The sequence below is a fragment of the Gallinula chloropus genome (genome assembly GCF_964237585.1).
Source record: "Gallinula chloropus genome assembly, chromosome: 5".
Classification (NCBI taxonomy): Eukaryota; Metazoa; Chordata; class Aves; order Gruiformes; family Rallidae; genus Gallinula; species Gallinula chloropus.
In genome coordinates, this window is record NC_140090.1 from 37,057,817 (window position 1) to 37,079,458 (window position 21,642).

At 43.0% G+C, this 21,642-nt stretch overlaps 1 protein-coding gene across 1 annotated transcript in view; it reads right to left on the reverse strand.

The window, feature by feature from the left end:
• Positions 1-21,642, reverse strand: part of UNC80 (unc-80 homolog, NALCN channel complex subunit) — a gene marked incomplete at both ends in the record, with an annotated part of 128,707 nt that overhangs the window by 33,531 nt on the left and 73,534 nt on the right. Inside the window, 15 exons of the mRNA XM_084264990.1 lie at positions 298-436; positions 1,202-1,336; positions 4,635-4,903; positions 5,709-5,889; positions 8,338-8,439; positions 8,806-8,895; positions 9,787-9,881; positions 10,542-10,725; positions 11,439-11,525; positions 12,955-13,055; positions 14,498-14,641; positions 15,133-15,264; positions 16,269-16,455; positions 16,971-17,102; positions 17,482-17,663. Coding sequence (XP_084121116.1) covers positions 298-436; positions 1,202-1,336; positions 4,635-4,903; positions 5,709-5,889; positions 8,338-8,439; positions 8,806-8,895; positions 9,787-9,881; positions 10,542-10,725; positions 11,439-11,525; positions 12,955-13,055; positions 14,498-14,641; positions 15,133-15,264; positions 16,269-16,455; positions 16,971-17,102; positions 17,482-17,663 — 2,160 coding nt within the window. The remainder of the gene's footprint in view (positions 1-297; positions 437-1,201; positions 1,337-4,634; positions 4,904-5,708; positions 5,890-8,337; positions 8,440-8,805; positions 8,896-9,786; positions 9,882-10,541; positions 10,726-11,438; positions 11,526-12,954; positions 13,056-14,497; positions 14,642-15,132; positions 15,265-16,268; positions 16,456-16,970; positions 17,103-17,481; positions 17,664-21,642) is intronic.

A 21,642-nucleotide genomic window follows, 5' to 3' on the forward strand; every position in this document is an offset into this window, starting at 1 on the left:
ATTCTTCACCCACACATGATAAAACTCTAAATGCCAGGGGCTAGTCTCAGACTAGCAGGCTCCATGCAGAAAAAGCAGCTTTGGAATAAAATAAATTAATAATTCCCCTCCTGCAGAAAATATTAAAAGGATGGTCATGATAAAGTCAACCCTAGAAGCCTTATGAGGCCTAAGCAGCAGACGTGACTGCACTCGGGGAGAAGAAAAGGGCCCTGAACAACTCATGCTGCATCAAATGCATGTTGAATCAATAGCCAACAAAGCAGAATTACTGAATAAGAGGTGCTTTGCTGTTACCTAATGACTTGAGAGGCTTTTCTGCTTTCACCAGCTCTAAGATGTCCAAAATGTCCGGAGTATCTCCTTCTAAAGACTGCAGCAGGTCAAAGAGGCACTGAGCTGACACTCCTTTGCTGGTTCCGTTGTTCGGAGCATCCTGTTTCAACACCAGACATCCGTGGTTGATTTGCTGAGGGTCTGTGTGCATTCCAGGAATCTTTGTCTGCAAATGTGGGCAACTCTTTCTTTTTTTTTTTTTGACAAAGGCCCACATGGAGTCCAAGAGCTTACTGCCATCAAACAGTAAGTCTTGCCTGACTCAACAGACTGATGCTACCACGGAAGCACAATCTGAAAACCACAAACAGCTTTACTTCCCAGAAACAGCAGAGCTTTGTTGCCTTATGAAGGAGAGAGACATGTGTGCCTACAGCGTATGTGCAGTTAGATTTGACAGTCACACTTCAAATTCAAATTCCATTGCTTTAACTCACTAAAATTGTTAAAATTAATTTATGAATGTTTGAACACATGATGGAGTCTTACAGTTTTCCACACAGTAACACATGACATTAAGCTTTTAGTTCCTACTGCTAGATTCTAAGAAAAAATTTGTATTTACAGAGTTACAAGTTATCGCTGTCCTTTTTCAACCTTATACTCAGAAATTTAAGATGAGACTACATTACTAGCCTGGATACTAGTGGCCCATTAACTCAGCATCCTGCTCAATCCACTGATGAACAGAAACATGCAGAAATAAGTCCAGGAAACAGTTCTGTGCAGCACCAAGTGCAGTAAACACATGTTCACTAAGAACTGCTCTGCTGCTCCAGCTGTTTTCTCTTTGTGATCTCTGATGGGGGACCGGGTCTCTACACAGACTTCCCCATGCTGAGATCAGGGAATGGCTTTTACTCACAGGGAACTCCAGGAGAGGGGCCACACTTGCAAACAGCTGCAGAATAAAGGGCTTGCGATGCAGAACGTAGAACTGGCGGCATGCAAACTCAATCGCTTGGCGTAACTGGGGGTTGCTTTCATAGTCAGCGTATACCTGAGCAAATGAAAAAGGACATAGAAGTGCTGCTCCAGTAGTAGGGCTCTTCAATATCCTGATCCCAGAATCAACTAGAGCCTGGCTATTCCTGATATGCTTGCCTAACATTTTTAAAGATGGAGACTTGTCCACTCTTCCCAGCAATGCATTTCAGGAACAAACTTGTCCTGGTTTTGGTCAGGATGGAGTTAACTTCTTTTGTAGCAGTGGATGGAATGCTGTGTTTGAGTGTTAAAATGGAAGCAGTGCTGATAACACCCTGATGTTTTTAGTTGTGGTCAAGCAGTCAAGGACTTTTTCAGCTCTTCATATCTCTCTATTAATGAGAAAGGAGGGGCGAAGCCAGGACAGTTGACCCAAACTGGCCAAAGAGAGTATTCCATGCCAATTATGTCCTGCTCAATATAAAGGGGGGCTGATGGCAGGAGGAGCGCGTGGCTCCAGGACGCACGGTTTTTGGGGGATGGTCGGGTTCCGGGACAGCTCTGGGTGGCAGGGCCTGAGTTGTGGGTTCGGTGAGAAACTGCATTGTGTATCAACAGTTTCATATATTTTTTGCTCTAAAGTCCTGTTAGCATTGTTATATTTTATCTTTCTGCTATTTTAGGAAACTATCCTTATCCCTACCCACGGGCTTTTGGTTTCTTGGTTTTGGGGCTGTTATTTGCCCCTTCCTTTTCCCTTCCCTTCCCTCACCCCCACCCCCTCACTTCTCCCCCTCCTCTTTTCCTTTAAAGAGCAGGCAGCTGTATGGATCTCGGCTCTCAGCCGGGGTAAAACCACAACAAAACTAACCTTAGAAAATAGGTTTGCCTGTCACTCTTGATTGGTTTTTGTCCTATGTAAGAGAGGTAGATTCCTCCCCTCTCCTTTCTAGAAGCACTTCAGTTGTTTGGAACCAGTTAGTGCTTTCTTCTTCCATCTTTTTCAGGTAATCAAATCCTAGCTCTTTCAGACCTTTCTCATGTGACATGCTTTCTAGATGCACACCCCTGTTCTAGTCAGCAGTCAATTACCTGAAGTGCCCACAGCTGGACAGAGCCAGCACTGAAGTCAGGAGTACTGCTGATCAGAGCAGCAGAATTATTCCAGGTTTCTTTCACAAGATGCCAACCTGTATAGTCATTCCAGAATGGCATTTGAGATCTTTTCTTTTTTATCCTTCAACAGAAGGACACTGTTCATTCATGTTTAGCTTCAGATCTAGAATAACTCTAATATTCTGTCCTGCAGAAGTGCTAACGAATCAGTTACTTTCACTTCCACATTTATGTGGCTGATTAGTCATAAGGAAGGACCCATGCTTGTCCAACATGATCAACTTAATCTGTTTCAGGGTTGGGTTTTTTTTTTCCTTTTTTCATACTGCATCCCCAGTTTGTCATGATAATTTGAATTTCCAGCCTGTCCTCCAACACGCTGACAGTTCCACCCACTTTTAAGATATTTTAAGGTTTTGAGAGTGGCATTTCCTTCAGGGCTGGCCACTGAACCATGCAGTCAATGTGTTGCCATAGATGTGGGATTTATTTCTCAGTTATGTAAACATTATAATTTGCTAGGAACAACTTCACTGCGCTTTCTTCTTCTGTCTGTTTCAATAGCCTGTCTGCACTTCTCTCCTGGTACAAGCTTGTGGGAGGTTTGGGGTTTGCAGGATTGCTCCTTGTGTAGAGCCAGGAGTTGGACTTGATGATCCTTATGGGTCCTTTCCAACTCAGTATATTCTATGATTTTCTTGCTGTTTGCTGGCAACAGGTAATGCTGAGATTTTATGGTCATGCAAAATTTACATTATAGCACAGGGCTCTTGAAGGGTTCTAAAAAATTACTAGTATGAGACCTCTGCAGAGATGTATTCACTTGGCCTAGCAGGCCAAAGAGATTAGCATGTCTGCAATACAATCAGAAGCCTCTACCATGTTTGTGACGGAAGTCAATCACCATGGGCTGTTAACACTTGCAAGATCTCACAAGTTCTCATTTTACCAAGGAAAGTGGGAAAGTCTGCAACGAAAAGAGCCCTGTGGGGGCATGTGCATGTCTACGTCAGAAATGATGCTATTAACAGCTGGGTGAAGCCCAGAAGTGGCAGAAGAATGTTTGTGATGACCACAAACAAAACAGCTGTTCATAGATACCTGGAACAGATATGTGAGGATCTGCAAAAACAAGCAAGCTCAGCAACACTTAGGGTTTCTTTTAGAATTGTTTTTTTGCCTCCCAAAAGTGGTATTTTGTTAATTATTTGGCAGTAATTGGGGGAGCAGGGGGTGGTAGGAAAGAATTACAAAACTAATTTATCTCATAATCAGAAGTGAAAATTCAGGGAGAGTCCTTCACAGGGCTGAATGGTTACTGCCCTGTACTTCAAACCAAGTTGTTATTTTATCTCAGAACATCTTGTTTCTAATGAATAAACTCGTGCACAGCAGACCTGGATCCAAAACATACTTACCTAACTGTGTTAGGCATGATATTAGAGTTTTCAGTTACTAAAGAGTTTGTTTTCATAGCTAAATTCATCACTGGTCCTAATTATCACATGCTGTTAACTCTATTAAAATTAACATACATCAGGATATCATGGTCATTGCTTCTTTTACAGAAACAATAGTGTTTTTTCCTGAATTTGCATTATAATAGTAAATCTCTATTTAGATATTGTCTTTGAGTCCTGCAGAACTGTATGTATATTTTTATTTTCAGTATCTGATTTTTCCCAAACAGAAACAGAAAAAGGCACACCTGTACTCCTCAAAGTGAAGAGAAACTCTGCCTCTAACTCTGGCATTATTTGTCACCACTCATGTGAGAAGACAACATACAGTTTTTCCTAACTAGTATTATATTCTGGTGCTATTTACATTGCAGATAATACAATTACCATACTTAAAGAAGTGAATATAATTTAGTTTCAATTAGCAAGGAACAAATCCAGCTATTTCAACCATTTCCCAAATTTCAGCCATTCCTGGAGAAAAAAAAAAACCTGAGGGAGACCCAAGGTCCAAAAATACCTCAGAAATTTCACATACCTGTGTGGACATACACAGTCAGGGAAAGCTATGTTAATTTACTTAACATAAAGGAGGAAAGAAAATGTAGTATTTTACTGGAGAAGAAAAGGGAATGTAGTCTCAGGAATGGAAATTTGGGCTGTCTCATCCTGATCTACTGTATTCTTGGAGACCCCAAAATCCATGGCCTGCCTGGGACTCATCAGTTTCTCCATTAACAGCCAGTTCTATAACAAAGTGCTCATTCCCTTGTATTGTTCATGGAAATGGCTCACCTGCAACATGCTGGGGAGGACCCACTGGTACCCGCTGAGGGAGAAGAGGTGGTTAAAGTGCACGGCTGTGTTGATGACTGTGGCAGCGTACTGCCTCAACAAGGCACTGTCCTCAGGGTGCAGGATCAGGGCACCGTTGAAGACGTTCAAGAACAGCATGATCTCATCCCCCCAGGGGAACTCACTGGGCATGCCAAGGAACATCTCCTCTAGCAGCTTAATCCACAAGCTTTTCTGAAGAGTGTCCAGACCAAAGAGCTCTTTCCCAGCTGTGGGGGAGAAGAGGCAACAGCAATCGAATCTGTCCACTGCAGCCAGCCTCACCACACCTCCAGAGGCCAAAGGCCTCTCCAGAAAACCCTCTGACAACACTGACCATCATTCTGCCTTTTTGAAATTAGTTCACCCATCCTTTGCTTCTGGTACTTTCCAGAGGGCCTGCCTTGCTTGAAAGCAACACATGTGAAGACAAAGAGTGATGAATGTCATACAGCTCATTAAATCCACTCTACACAGGCTGGAAATTCTCTTCTTAAGAAGTGAAAGCCAATCTGAGTTGGTACATTAAACCAGAAATTAATCATCTGCCTCACATAACCTGAATGGCTGTGTGGATTTATGCTGACTTTTTATTCTTCAGGTGTCCCACAACACTAGGTCATTGATTCAGAGTTACAGCTTGCTTTGGAAAGCAAGTGTCTTTAGGGCCTGTTACAGAGCTTGCCGATGCTTACCGTTCTGCAACAGTGGCCTGTTTAATCCCCAAGTCAGGCTGGAAACCTACCATGACTTTCACAGCAAAGTTTCTAAGTAGTGTCCTGTTTCTCTCTGCTGCAAAATTTGCTCAATCTTCATTAAAGGCCCTTTGCTTCCTCTAAGTGGATGGCAAAAGACTCTGAGCTTACAGACTACCAGCTACCTATTGTCTTCCCTAGGAAGAGATTTATCAGCTTTCAGAAATGCTACAAGCCTGTATGTTTCCAAGGGAAGCAAAGCCTGAGTGTCTCTAGACTGCCTCACAGAAACCTTCCAGGCCCTGTACAACCACCAAAGAAAGATCTCCAAAGGCCATACCTTGGGGATCACTGAAGAGTGAGAACTCAGCATCAATGGCACTTCGGGGAAATGAAGGCAAGCGGAGGAGGTCTTCCTGGAGCATAGACACATGGGACTGCTTGTGGGCAGTAGGGATTTTCTGTGTCAGCGATATGAGGAACAACACCCGCCCCACCTCTTCTAGCTTGCGGGTGAACACCTGAGAGAAAAAGGGACAAGGATCAAAGCAGCCTGATCAAAAAGTTCTCTGCAACATACATGCACTTTCTAGGTTTGCTTCCATGGCCGCCTCTGATGGGAGGGCTGCTACACTCACGGCTCAGAGGAACCTGTTGAAATTCACAGGGCAAGTGCTACACCCTTCTGCTAGAACTTGTATGACTACTGTGGATAAATTCAAGTTAAGCCATCACCGCCCCCCACCCCAAAAAACCTGCTTTTGTCCAACATCTGTCCAGATTTCTCGAGGAAGTCTCTTGCCCCAGAATACTCATCTCTGCAATACAATTGCTTTCTTCTCCATTTCAAAATTGGGCACACTTGTATTTGGACAGAGACTAAGCAGGATAAGATTAATTCCTTGACTATTAAGCTCTTCTGACAAAGCTATCATGTATTTGTTCAGATTAAAAATGCTCCCTATATTCTCTACGAGAAATGATTGTGTTTATAAAAGAGGTTTTAACAACACTTTCTCTTTCAGTCTGGTGGAAACCCTGGGGGTTGTAAAACATATGGCAACTGTACCATGTGGTCTTGTAGATTAATGTAAGCTTCGCCAGTATGAGCTCCAAGGTGGTCAGAGACAAACCAACTTCAAACTGAAAGCCAGGCAGTTGCAGTTGCTCTCTGCAAGGTCTTAGAATACAGGCAACACAAGGTTGGAATCGTTATCTACCTTCTGGGTTGAGGCTGGCTCATGTCTGCCCATAGAAAGTGCATGTACAGATGCAAAATAAAAGTAGTCGTAAAGCAAAGCAGACCAGATTCCAAGTTACCACAAACAAGCCAAGTCCTGCTGACTTCAGATTATTGCTGCTGGTTTACACCAACTGGGAAACCGAGTTTCATTCTATCAGCCTCCTTTGAACTTCTGTCTGGTAGGACGAGTCAGGCTAGCTATTTCATTTTGATGCTAAAAGTAACCGTAAGGCAGAGTGATGCTCAGTAGTAGAAGTCACTGTCCTTTGAAGCAGATTTGAGACAGCTCTTAGGTACTGGGATGAAGCCAAAACTTGAAGCACGTGGCTTCACATGTGACAAAGCTCAACTCTCACATGCTACAATTGTTATGACCCTCCTCTGAAGTGCACTCGGCTTAGAACTGGGTGCTCAATCAGTCGACAGTAAAGAGAATACTTTTCCATGGAGTTCTGCTCTGTGGGTAGACCATACAGTGCTGTTTTCTTTACTGAAGCTGGATGCTGCCCAGCAACTTCTTTATGACTACAGAGAGGCTGGGAGATGCTTGATTTAAGCTTGCCTTCAAAATACTTTGGCCCTTAAGTACTCTAAATAGAAAAATGTAAATGTAAAATACTGCCCTGACAAAACTGGACAAGCCAGTTTAATCTTTCTGGGTCATGTAGGGCACATCACATTCATTTATTTGATATGTGGGACACATGTACTAGAACCACAGGGAGAATAATTTCTGTCAGAAAAGTGACCAAGATGATCTTAAGTAATTTCAGATTTTTATAGACTTTCTACTGACAAATGCAGCACATAAAATATGTCCCTATTCTGTACTGTACACATAGGACATGGCATTAACTATATTCCCCATTATTTTAGCTGCTAGCCTCTCTTAAGCAGCTTTATAGCTGTTTTTTGTAACCACTCCTGATGATATTTTTCTGTCCCTGCATTCACATTGCCAGTGACACAACTACAGCAGATGCTTTTGGCCTATACAACTGCTAATACCAAACTTGTACCGTTTAACCACATTACCCCTTTTTATTTCCTGCTTATTATCATCCCTTGCAGATACATCTAGAGCAGCTTTTCCCTGAACTCTCAACACTGTCCTACTGAGACAACTGTGATTTTGTGGAAGACAGAGCATGTGGCTTCTATCGGTAGAGTGAGCTCAATACCATTGTCTTACTGTAGAAAGAAAGTACACTTGCAGGGATCTGCAGCACGTTAAAGGCACTGCCCTGCCACTTCAGTTACAGTTTAGCTCCTGGGAGGGTCAGACAGATTATCTGGTCATCCGGTTGGAAGATAGGGAGAACAATGCTCTTCTGAGGGCAAATATTCCCCTGACAAAACAATCGTTCCTGCTGTGCCTCTGGGGGTACCTGTTGTAAAACTAGTGTCTGAGAGCAGGACAAGGAAGAGAGGCAGGCAACATTCTCTACAGCGAGAGGACAAAGAGGAAGGTGGAAAAGATAATTCTTGCTCAACAGCTAAATGGGCATGCAAAGAAAAGGTCATAGATGGGTTCCTGAAAAGAGAGAGTGGGAGGGAATTCACGTTGCATTTTTTGACTGTTAAAATACTGTATGCTTGTCCAATGGCACCATGCCAATTGTTTTTATACAGCAAAGCTCTCTGTCTGCATGCAGCATGAGTGAAGGTCTTTCAAGGAAAAGAAAGTGTTATTTCTGGGCAGAGGTGTTTGGTGACAGTAAGATACCTGCTTCTGGATGAGCTCTTGACCCTTTTCTGGATGCATCTGCACCAGGTTGAGCTGTGGAGAAACTGACCTCCGGAAAGGATAAATGTCACGGACATAGGTCTGCCAGGAAAGGAAACAAGTACAAGAAAATGCAACTGTAACAGCATCACTCAACAGAACTCAATAAAAAGCCCTTTAGCCCTTTCTAATGCTTTTGGGTCAGGGCTTTCAGTCAGCTTCAGACATCATGGAAGAGCATAAACAGAAGAGAAATTTGCTCTTTTCTAAGAAAGCTAACACTGATGCCTCCTCCTCCTCCTCCTGTTCAATCTTTCAGCAGGCACAACTAAACACCCAAGGTGTGGTGCCCACAGGACAGAATTCTGTCTGTTTATGGGCTGCTTGTTCTCCTTTCAGGTAACCCTGACGTTTAAAAAGGGACTGGACGGAAACAACAGAGCCATCTGTACCTGACCTTTGCCTTACCTTGTTGTAATGAATAAGATTCCATCGCTTATCCATTAAAAAGTAATGAGAAGACTGTGTTTCAGGTATGTTAAAAAACTCCAAGCACTCCTGAAGAGGAGGAAAGAAATCCTGTTACTTATCAGATCCCTTGTACAAAGACCAGTACACCAAGAAGAATAATATCCAGCTAATAACATACAAAGGCACACACCTGCATGAATCACTTTGCTGGTATTAATTCTTAATTTCCTTTTTTAGTCATAAAATATGTTTGTGATAATCAAAGCCTGCTGATATCACAGTCCTGAAGTCACTGAATGTTACTTATTTCAGTGTATTCATGTCACATGTATTTGCTTGGCTGTATGAGCCACATGGATATGGCAGCTTCCATTTCCATATTACGTATTTATCAAGCTTTAGTGAAAGGTGGTGTAGAAAGACACTAAAGTTCAGATGCTTAAAAGCACTGAGATGCCTGATTCCCATTAAAATTTAACGTAGTTGGACAACCTGAAGACTTTTACAAATCTGTTTCCTATGTGGTTTTGTTAAGCCCATCCAGGAAATCTTCAGCAGAAGGAGGAACAGCCTGCACATGTCCTAGATCCCAAGATATCATTGTGGCCACTGAACCATTTCCACCCTGATCTTTACTATTCTCTTTAGTGTTGAAACAACCAAAAATTTAAATAATCTATATATTTACTCAAAGCATAGTGTATGGCAAATACCCAGCAAGCTTCAGTGTCTTTAAATGTAGTTGCATTTGTGAGCTTTTGCCTGTCTGTGAGGTCAGAGCATTTCTAATATCCTTTCATACGGGATCTTGTTTCTTGCAACCAAACTCTCCTCATATGGAGACAGAAATGCCTGTCAGCAAAACTTCTCTCCCCCACACTGAAATGGGACAATCAGGCAGAATGTACTGCTGGCACACAAGTATGGCAGGTAAATGTTCCATTAAGAAGTTTGTATGGTTCAAAAACTGACTCCTACCTTCAGAAGAGCTTCAAACTGTGTGTCCTCATGGACTGGTAACTGAGTTGGGATATCACATTCATTCTGCCCATGCACGACAAGGGTTTTTGTGCCTGAAGGAAGAACATCAGTTACATTCTCCCTGGCCTCTTTAATTCAATTTTAAAAGACTGCTCATGGAGAAAAAGTGATAGATTCATTCCTGGTCAGACAGACAATGCCAGTCCTGCCTGGAATCCATTATGTAACATTAGCATAGTCTTACACTTTCACAGCTAACGAGAAATCGATCCGCTCCTAAAGGACTGAGCTGGATTTAACAGCAACTGTCACTCTGTGGATGGAACAAACCTAAAAGGGCAAATCTGTTTTTCAGCAAGATACCTTTTGCTTGACTCATGACATCCCAGGCTTATTGCACACTCTTCTTGGGCTCTCTCAAGACTGCAATGAGAGGCTGCATAATAACAGACTCAGTCTGAAGGGGACAATCTTACAATGACCATCCTGCCAGCCTTTCACAGCCTAACAGGCACAAAGGTCTGAGATGAACAGACTGTTCTAATTCACTTTCTGTTTGCTTCTTGCAGACATCTTAAAGTGGCTTTCTGAATCTCAGGGTATTATAGGTGGAATTACTGACTGAATCCTCAACTCAAGGAAAACACATCTAGGAATACGGAGCCATTTTATAACATGCCTTTTTCGGATCCTTTCTGGCACAGGGTTTCATGAACTTGGAAGTGAAAGAGATTTAGATTCATTTCTCATACCTGGCATCGAGGCAGTCACCAGCAGCTTCACTTCACACTGTTCCTTCTTCATAGTCTGTTTGAGATCCTTGAAGAACAGTCCCTCTACGTAGCCCACCACTTCCCAAAGGAAGGTCAGCGTGGCAGAAATGGCATCCATGCCCCATTCACAAGGAGTGCGTACAAAATACATGATCAGTCCTACCTGCAGGTAATAAGAAAAGGTAGATCAGGTTGTACAGAGTCTTAATTGTGCAGAGAAAGAATATTGTTCTTCTATCTTTCTTCACTCAGAGGAATAAACTCATTAAACTTATGTCCTGGAAATTTATACATACTACAGAACAACCTGCTGTACTATTCTTCCTTAATGGCCTTAAATACCATTGTCGGTGAGGAACAGGGAGAACCCCTTTGCTAAGAGACTTCCTATGCCTTCTGCTCTGATATGCTGCCCATATACAACTCACAGGGCTCCCGGAGTAGCATGCATCTTTATGTCTTTTCATCTCCTGACTCCAGAAAAAGCATTTTCCACAGCCTTGAACAAAGCTACCAGATTTACTCTGACTGTCCAAAGGCAAAGCACTTTTGGAATCAAAATTAAGTAAAATAATTAAAGGTTTCTAGTACTGGCATCTTTCTAGTATCTACAACTTGTCTGTGGTTCAATTCAGAATTCCATGACAGGCTGCTTAGGGGTTTAATAAAAAATTAAAGGTTCCTTTTCCTCTCCCCAGAAGGACTGAAAGGCTGGTGTAAGCCTGGTGATTTGCACTCACTGCCTGAAGCAGCTATGAGCTATATAGGAAAAGCTAAGAGCATTTATTTCCTTGCAGATTATGACATTAACTTTTCAGGACACATACAGGCAGAGATGAGGTTCTGGGCTGCACAACAGATCTGCACATTACTCACCAAATAGTTAAAGAGGATATGAGATGTCTGGGCAGGGAAGTCTCCAATGTTCAACAAAAGCTTCCTTAACATGTACATCAGCTCATCCTGGAAAGAAGAGCAAATGGTTTTTCTTTCACAAAGTAGAGGATGGATTTCTCCCTTTTGTCCTCTCTGGCTTTGTTTCTTCCCATTTTTCCATACTCCCTTGTTCAGCTCTGTCTCTTGGCACGTGAAGAACTATATGCTTGTGACTGCTCCCATGTTTCCCAAGGCCCAGGGCACAGCACTCAGGTCAATGTCTGTCTTTTATCTCAGAGAGGCCAGTAACTCCTACCGCAATCTACGCTGCCTGTAACACCCTGATTCTGCACTCCTTTCCCTGTGATAATCCTGTGCTGCCTATTGCAAGAAACAACTACCTAGATGATCTGTGAAACCTCGGTCAGCTCAACTCAGTAGCTGTGGCTGCTGGGTAGGAGGTGTGGACAGAACCTAACTTCTCTTCCTTTAGAGGCTGCCTGCTTTAAATGCAGACTAACACATTTCTTATGGTGGGAAGAGGAGATAGAGGGGAAGGAGTGAAACCACTGTCAGCTAAGGACAGACAATCATACATTTCTTTTGTGGGTTTCATTCTCTTAACCAACAGCAGATTTCTGCTAGCGTTACAGGCATGAATATGCAGATTACAACCTGTGCCAATGACACATCCACTGAAAGAAGCTTCCGAGGAAATACACCTGTTCTGTGTGGTCTGTATTCATGGTTGTAATAAGCCTATGAAGAGATGGTATACCAGCAGACTATAATAGCTCAGAGGCCTCTGAGGCTGGACAGCATATGGCTCCTTTCTCAGAGAGTCTTAACAAACAGAAGTGACCCTCTGAACTTAAAAACAAGTTTTGGGGACTATGACTGAGAAGTCTTAGGAATAGTAAGTCCACTGAGACCTAATTACTCAGTGAAATAGAAAGTAGCCTTTCCTGGCCTTTCTCAGGTTTTAATATTCATTTCATAGTCAGTTCTTAGGTGATAGCTTGTAAGATGAGGTCAGTGATATTGATATATCATACACCAAGTGTGCAGTTGAGAAGGTGTTACAGAGTGCCTCACTGCCTTTCACCCAGTCAGAACCAGTATGCCTCTCTTCCATAAAGCTTAGCTATGGCACTAGAAAGCAGTCTAATAAGCCAAGGAGAGACAAGGCCACCCTCACCTTTCACAGAAAGCTTAGCAGAGTGGCACAGGTGCAGGCAATATTGTCCATGGTAGATAGAAAGGGTTGTGTTTTACTAAGGAGATGTTCAGAGCTTGGCTTAGAGACAGTCAGATCCTTAGTGGCAGTAAATCAGCTATGTCCCATTTACATTAGTGGTCAAAGATTGAAGCCAACTGATGATACAGCCTAAAAGGCTTTGAGCTACATTCTAATAAGAAATGTTCTTCTCAGTGATGCCCACAGAGTGATTCTGCTTGGAGCTGTTCTCCCCTGCTCTAAGCGATACACACACCACTGGGGAGAGGAAGAGTTCACCTGTCGGTTGCTGATGGTGAGCTTCTCCAGGAAATGCCGCAGAACTGTAGATGGATCTTCAATTAAGCAGTTCCACAGGACCTGCTGAGCAACAGCGCTCACTGTAGGAGAGAAAGAAGATGAGGTCAGAACCATCTCCTTTGGAAAAGATATGAACCAGTAAAGCTTAGACACAAACATTCCTAACATTCTGCAACTGTTAGGTGTTGTCCTGCAACACACAGGACCCATTTTTGAGACACTAGGATACCTGGTCAACCAGTCTCTAGCTACTGGTGATATGACAGGAAGCACTTAACCACTGTAGTCAGAGGAATAATAAAGAAATAACTATCCAGATTCACAACTTCAGGTGAACAAATCTGGCAATTAAAAATCATAAATTCATGTACTTTTTTCTTCATGCTTAGAAGTTCAATTTCATGGTGATTCACTGAGTGATTTTATCTGGTATTGGTGAACAGTGTTAGATAATCATCACGGAATTGGACTGATGATCAACTCCCCAGAGTGTAATTAATTGGGATACTGTGAAGATTAACAACAGAGAATTATTCATTATTTTGTTTTCAGTACTCAGTTCCTGATCAGAAACTGACACATACATTATTTAGGTGGCTGACTACATCCACCCAAAACTGAATACAAAATGTAACAGCAAGCTAACTGTGAAATCAGCTGACAAGATGAGTGATGAGAAAGGAAGGGCAACAGTCCACCATATATAAACATTTCACGGAAACAAACTCAGAAAAATGCATTATTAATTTACAAATATATTAGAGACCATAACCAAAATGTTCAAGCTGTGTATAGGTGGCCTTCCATTTACCATAAGACCTCTGGAGGTCTCCAGTCTAAACCCTGCTTGTAGCAGGATTGCCACCAACAACAGATTATGTCAACCATGGCTTTGACTAGGAAAGGATTAATAACTGCTGTGGATGGAAAATCCATGGAAACTGCACTATGCTCCTGGTTATAAAGTTCCTTCCAAATTTCTAGTCTAAACTTTGCAAGTTGTAAACCATAAGTTGGAGTTCTACAACTCTTTGTTTCCTTTTCATTACACCAAACAAGCTCAACTTCTGCAATCACCCCACCAATAATACCTGTTTTAGACATCTTACCAGCCTAGTATCCCTCCCACAAGACCCTTGTCAGCTTCTCAGTATCTTTCTTGAATTTGGGCTTTTTCTAGGGCCCCAAAAGGGCAATAAACCCTCAAAACTAAACACAAATTATGGAGAAAATAAAGGAAAACCCCCACAAAAAACACTTTTCTGTTGGGGAACAAACTGTTCCAAGTAGTTTGTGAGGATTTAATAGATTATTCATTAACTTTATAACAAACATATACACTCATAACAATATAGCACATAATACTTCTAGGAAGCATGAACCGTGTGCAAATACAAGGTTGTGTTACACCTCATTTCCATTTCAGTTATGGCATCCAAAAAATGTAAGCCATTGTCCAAAGTGCTGGCAGGTTCTGCCAACCCTTGAGCAAGAATTCCTTGAACTTTAATCCAGTCATTACCAGCTACTCCATCCTCCCGAACTTCTCCATCTTCCATCAAATGGACGATGGGGAGCACCGCTGCACAGATGCATGCTGGAAACACAGCTTGAGGTGGTTGTGGCACATGGTGGTTTGGGGTATGCTCTGTAGTGTGTTCTTCATCTGGAACAGTAAGAAGAGTAAGTTTGGTTAGTGAATAAGCTCTGACATTATCCAGGTAGGTGAAACATTTACGTTAGGTGCTGTACCAGCAGAACAAAAACATGGGGTTTCTGGTCACTGTGCAAGCATGGCAGGTTTGTTACTATCTCCAAGAAGAAAAGGAGTCTCCAGCCAACTTCATCAAGAATTTTCATTGTAAATGTGTATTTTTCCAATTTAAATTTCTCTTCTTGTAACGAAATCTCATTTCATCACCATTTTTCAGCCAGAGTGCTGTCCATGGCACTACTCTGCTAGTGAAACATAAGCAGCAAGGGAAGACGTTGTTACAGCAGGAGTGAATAAAATAATGCAGGGCAGTAATTTACAGTGAAGTGGCTCAAGTTTGGGAATACATTCAGCAAAAGGAAAAGCCACCAGCTTTATGGGTCAACAGGAAAGGCTTCCAGTGAGGGTACTAAGAAGGGTACTCCAAAGTGAAGTCAACCTACCTTCTGCACTGACTGCTGACCGCACTGACCAGACAGAACCACGTCGGAAAGAATAGTTCCTATGAGATGTACTGGAGGTGCAGGAAGGACTCACGGAGAGACGGCGGGAGGCCAGGTTGGCAACTTCTTCTACTGACAAAGAGAATGGGAAATGTCAATCCAAATCCAATTGTCAGGCTTTAGGGAACTTTCTGAAGGACAGCACTTAGAACCAAGTTGAAACATTGAAAATTCACGTCAGGTAACATTCAAAAGGCACAATTTAAAATCTAGAAAGATCAGTCAGATAGCTAATTTGCTCACACTTCCAGAACCAGCAGAGCTTTGTTCCATAAGAGCATTCAGTGCTTTGGTGAGTCACAGTGTAACTGAGTTGGCTCTATACTTCATTTCTTCTACATGCTGTTAACTATCATGGTTGCTGGTGCTTAGCTTTTGTTAAGAACTGGGATTTCTGCTCACAGATTTCCCAGTGTATGTTTAGTTCTGAACACCTCTGTACTCACTGACACATACCCTGGAATGCTTTTAATGAAATCTTTGTGCTCTGTTAGCCTGAACCAACATATGTCCTCACCCAAAGGCTCATGTCATGTAACTTTGGCCATCTGAGAGTTTAGTACTGAGGCTGAGGTGGTCATCTAGGCTGCCCCACTAGTTACCATAAAGGTGGAAAACTCCAGGGGCAAATCAGCCTATCCTAACCTATGTGTCTTAAGACTGATGCTACCAAAGGATGATTCCTCCTAGCTTTTAATTATTAAAGGCTTAAAGTTAGGGAAGAAAAATACCATTCCTAGTGTTGCAAATTCTCATTGTGTTAAATTCTGCAAGATGCTAGGAGCTTTGAGATGTTAAATGCTGGCAAGTTCCACTGAAGCTGGGGGGAGGTGGGTAAGGGGCTTCAGGTCACACAGTGAGCACACAATACATATGAGGTTTTTGTGTTTTTCTTGCACTAATTTTTAGCTACTTTTTTTTCTCAATGACTTAGACTCTTCAGGAAATGGATGTGGTTGTGACATGCCTAACACTAACAAACAATGTTCCTGGACATCACACCCCTAAGCAACCCTCTATGTTGGTGGCAGGTGCTCTTGGGTTCCTGGAATGCAGTTTCTGGCCCTGGAGCACACCTTCTTCCTCCTGCTCTGAGCTTGGTGTGCAGGTTGGCTCATAGCAGGCCTCCTGAGTGATGGGGATGGCAGTGATGAGACTGGCTTCCCGGCCCAGGCGTTTCTTCTCTTCCTCCTGTTGTAGGTTCTTCAGGATGTGCTCTGCTCGCTGATGGGAACGTGACACAGCTCTGGCTGAAAATGACTTCTGTCAGGAAGAAAAGAGAAGAAACACAACCTGAAGCTGTTAAGATGCACACATCCTGCATTTTTTTGCCAGAGACAAAAACATTGACATTCAGCAACTCAGTTTCTAAATACAAATCCAACTAGTTCCAGGTGAACAGAGATTCATCAGGAGACTCCTCTTGGAGATGTATCTACAACAAGACTTGGTGCAGACCTCTCCCAGGAGACACCACATGAACCAGTGCAGACAATGGTCTGTCAGACAGTTCAGGTGAACTCATCTTCTCTTGGAGAGAGCACAGATGTGTGTTCCTAAGATCAGAGTTGCTGTCTCTCTCAGGGATATGATATGCAGTACAGTACCTCAGTGAACAAACAGAAAAGCTTTACGCCCTTGCAGAAACCTCTGTGTGCCCAACACAGACTGTGTACTAGATTCTTCACAGCTGAGGAAGACAAGTCAACATCTTTTGGCTTAACTGTCCCCATGCTGCTGCAGAGAAAACAATGCTTACTGCAGTGATGCCTGCTTACCGACTGATCTTCATTTATGGGATCCTGCACACTCCCGCTGCACTGAGGGACCCAAGGGGGGTCAAACATTGGCACAGATGGCATCCCCAGGACAGGAGAAGGCAGAGTAAAATTTATACTTGGAGGAGGAATCTAAACAAAAACATGAAAGACATTTGGTTACAGCAGACTAGTATTAATGTCAGTACTGCTAATTAAACATGAGCACAAGTACCAAAGATGTTCAGTACCTCTGCAGATTTTTCCAATTCTGTATCTTGTGACACTTTAACACCATATATGTCACATGTCTTTCTTTCTCTGCTGGTTTTTTCTGACCTGCATTCTTGTTATACTCTCCCCATTTTATATACAAGTTCTACACATCACCTCCCTGACCAATGTGACTTACAGAGACACTTTTTTCTCTCTAAACAGATTTTCAGGCAATTTGGTGGCAGCGTATCATTACACATCTATCCCACAAGGCAGGTTGTGAATGACAATGTTGTGTTTCACATGTCCCATGTACCTTAAAGATCTGTTGTGCTCCCTCTTCCATCCTTGGCCAGACTTGATATCTAAACCTCCAGAGCGTGTGAAATTTGAGAATGGCATTCAGTCTTTGCACTGTCTCTGGGTGATGAAATTCAGACATCAGCATGTCAGAAACCGCCTCTGGCACTTTCACAGCACACAGCAGGAACATGGCAGCTGGAGGGAGAGAACATCTAATCATCTGTTTTCCTTAATAATGTGTTTATTTGGCAGAGAATAACTGCCACTGTACAAACACACACACACCCAGAAGAAACCTAATCTTGGCTCCAGAAATGAGATCAGCAGTCTGCCAGACCTAGTGGAAATTGCACTGCCTCATGAAACCAAGCACATGTGACGGCACCTTTTGGAGCCACACGGCCTCACTTGCGAAGCTCGCAAAAGCTTCTGGAAAACCTGGTTTTAAAATAAAATACAGCTTTGCTCTTCTCACCAAAAATCTCACTCATGAGTGGTTTAAAATAAGGAGCATCTTTTGAAGTAACAACACCAAGTTTGGCTTTTAAAGATTCTGCTTCCAAGTGATTTCTGAGATGATTAATGAAGACTGGTTTGTTTAACCACAGCTCTGCCTTCCCTCAGAGCAGGAGGCAGTGTCCCAGTAGAGGTCTCACCTGTCTATTTTCAAATATAAAACCATGAAGAAAGGTTCTTAGTTAAATGGGCACCATGCAATGATCACAATCTGCCTGCCTGAGAAAACAGTGATGCTGTGAATTGTGAAAGAAAGGACCAGATCACAACAGCACAATAGAATCTGAGCTGGCCCATAGTTGTTTCAAAGCAGCATTAATATTAACATAGGCAAACTCTAGAGGAAACAAATGCAGAGGGAACATTGCTGCTGTGGGACTTCAGTGGGTGTCTGAGAGTCCATGGCTTCTTTGACCAGCAGCTGACCACAGATCACCGGAGACAATTTATCTAGATTTGGTGGCTGATCCTCCAAAATAGGAAGAGGACATTTGCCATTGTGTTTGCCTCAGCACTTACTCAGAAGGTGCCAGGACACGAGCTGTGCTGATGAGAGGCAGTCTGAACACTGCAGAAAACCAAGGCTGCTCTTTGACTGCCTAGGTCCTGCCTTGCACTACAAGGTTCCTGGTCCTGCACCAAATCTTTAGGGACCTTTCTGTTTCACCAGTTAAGAGAACTTTCTGCTCTTTGGTCTCTTCAGTGTAACTATGTCAAATCTTAGTAGGACTGATTTAAAACTGTGAGCTCTTACCGAAGTACCCCAAAAAAATACAGCCCTTGGAAGAGGTCAGTAGATGGTGCTGTCGCACACTAGCACAGTTCTTTTTATCCAGCTTGTGGAGAGCAACATTAATGAGTTTACAGGTTTCGACCTTGATGAATGTAATTTATGGTTGGGTTGAAATCACTTGCTACTAAAAAAGCTACTACAGACCTTCAGATGGGTTTTAATCTTCCCTTCGAGAAAGGGAGAAGGAGGAAGATGTATCTCAGAGGCTGGTTTGGAGAGCCAGCCAGTTAGCTTTCCTGAGGAAGCACAGCAAAGTTTTGTTCACTTCTCTGGGAGCCATGCTAAGTTTTTTGTAAGACAGGAAGACTATCCAAAATTATCCCCCCAGAAAGGGACTTGAAGAGGAGAAACAAGCGCAGTTTCAGGCAGCTTGTTTCTCTTCTTTATTTTGCCTCCTTCTCTTCTTGTCTGTGTATTTGGCCAGGGAAAGGCAGGGATGAGGGGGCAGAATTCATTGTCAGCTGTGGAAAATGAAGGACTGGTAAGCTAGATTGAAGTGTGATGAAAGGGGGAGTAAGGTCTGAGGAGCACTCCAAAATTCTTGTGTTGCTAGCAGCTTTTCATAAAAATGCCTGTAAATCAATCTTCAATGTAAGAACACCCATGATTGCTCCCTTAGTGCTCAAACCTGGGGAAGTTGTCAATTTCTAAGACATTTCCTTGGGTGCTTGGGAAGGAGAAAAGAAGAATTTGAAAGTGGGAGATTGGCTTACAAATTCACTTGCTTTCCTTTATGCTTTATTTAAACAAACTGGGTATTGTATGTGTGGGCAGTTCACACATTCTAGGGTTGTGGTTCGTAATTTCTGAACATCTGGTGTTAGCACACACTGCCTATGTGTGTTTGGACAGGACAGTAAGACAGACCTCCTAAGTCACAACATCTATTCCTGTTCACAAACTCTTAAACCTAAGCTTGTTTGCTCTCTTTTTCTATCTTCTATGTTCCAGATGAAAGAGGTCATAAAAAGTTCATACTCGTCTTTATGCTGCTTAGGCTTAAATAATTCTGGCCTGCTGTATTTATGGAGAGCAACAGTATCCCCTCTCAGTTGTCATCTGAATCCCTTAAATAAATATCCTTGTCATACAGGCTTTTCATTCTTCTGCATCTCCCAATAATCTTTCATTGTACTTGAATTATGCATGGAGGTGCTGTGTCCTAGGTAGTTGCAAAAGGTGCTTTACAACAGTATTAATACATTGAATCTCTTACATGAAATACATCTTCTGACACATCCTGACTGTGTTGATTGTTTTCACAGATGAATTCTGCTGGTTAAGCCAGCCATCTTCTGGCCAAGTAATACAGTCTGAACCTATATGAGGTCGATAGCAGAAGATCCAAGCTCATAACAGAAAAAAATCTTTCTAGTTTGCAAGGACATCATCTTACAGTCTGTAGTAATAAATTTCTTCCCATGTTTGGAATATCTTTTTCAAGGTAACACTCTCACAGGTATATGAATTTCTAATCTTCCTTTGTCTTTAATATGCCTCTCAACAATGTGTCATCAGAAAATGTCATATGCACAATAAAATATCAAGCGGAAACAGAAAATTTAGATAAATACCATACAGTAAGACTGAGCAATGCTGCTGTCTCCCTGCAACGTAAGAATTTTCCTTTCAGCACAAAAAGAATCATAGAATCATAGAATGGCATGGGTTGGAAGGGACCCCAAGGATCATAGAGCTCCAAAGTCCCTGCCACAGGCAGGGACACCAACCTCCAGGCCTGGATCTACAGAAGGTTGCCCAGGTCCCCATCCAACCTGGCATTGAACACCTCCAGGGATGGGGCATCCACCACCTCTCTGGACAGCCTGTTCCAGCACCTCACCACTCTCTGTAAAAAACTTCCCCCTAATATCTAACCTAAACCTTCCTTCCTTTAGTTTTAATCCATTCCCTCTTGTCCTGCCATTGTCTACCCTTTTAAAAAGTTGATTCCCCTCCTGTTTATCTGCTCCCTTCAGGTACTGGAAGGCTGCAGTGAGGTCCCCCCACAGCCTTCTCTTCTCCAGGCTAAACAAGCCCAGCTCCCTCAGCCTCTCTGTGTAGGGGAGGTGCTCCAGCGCTCTAACCATCTGAACCCTCTCCAACAGTTCCACATCTCTCTTGTATTGCAGGCCCCAGACCTGGACACGATACTCCAGATGGGCCCTCACGACGGCAGAGTAGAGAGGGACAATCCCCTCCCTGTCCCTGCTGGCCACCCCTCTTCTGATGGAGCCCAGGATACCATTGGCCTTGTGAGCTGCAAGAGCACACTGCTGGCTCATGTTAAGTTTCTCATCCACCACAATCCCCAAGTCCTTCTCAGCAGGGCTGCTCTCAAGAAGCTCTTCTCCCAGTCTGTATCTATGTCTGGGATTCTTCTGTCCCAAGTGCAACACCTGACACTTGGCAGTGTTGAACCTCATTAGGTTCCCCCAGGCCCACCTTTCCACCCTGTCAAGATCCCTCTGGATGGCTTCCTTTCCTTCTGTTGTGTCAACCACACCACTCAGCTTGGTGTCATCCACAACCTTGCTGAGGGTGCACTCAATTCATCATCGATGTCATTGATAAAGATGTTAAAGAGCACCGGTCCCAAGACAGACCCCTGGGGGACACCGCTTGTCACCAGCCTCCACCTGGACATAGACCCATTGACCACCACCCTTTGGCTACGTCCTGTTAACCAGTTTCTTATCCACTGGATGGTCCACCCGTCAAATCCACATCTCTCCAATTCAGAGATAAGGATGTGGTGGGGGACTGTGTCAAAGGCCTTGCACAAGTCCAGGTAGATGACATCGGTCGCCTTCCCTTTATCCCCCGATGTTATCACTCCATCATAGAATTGGTAAGGCACGACCT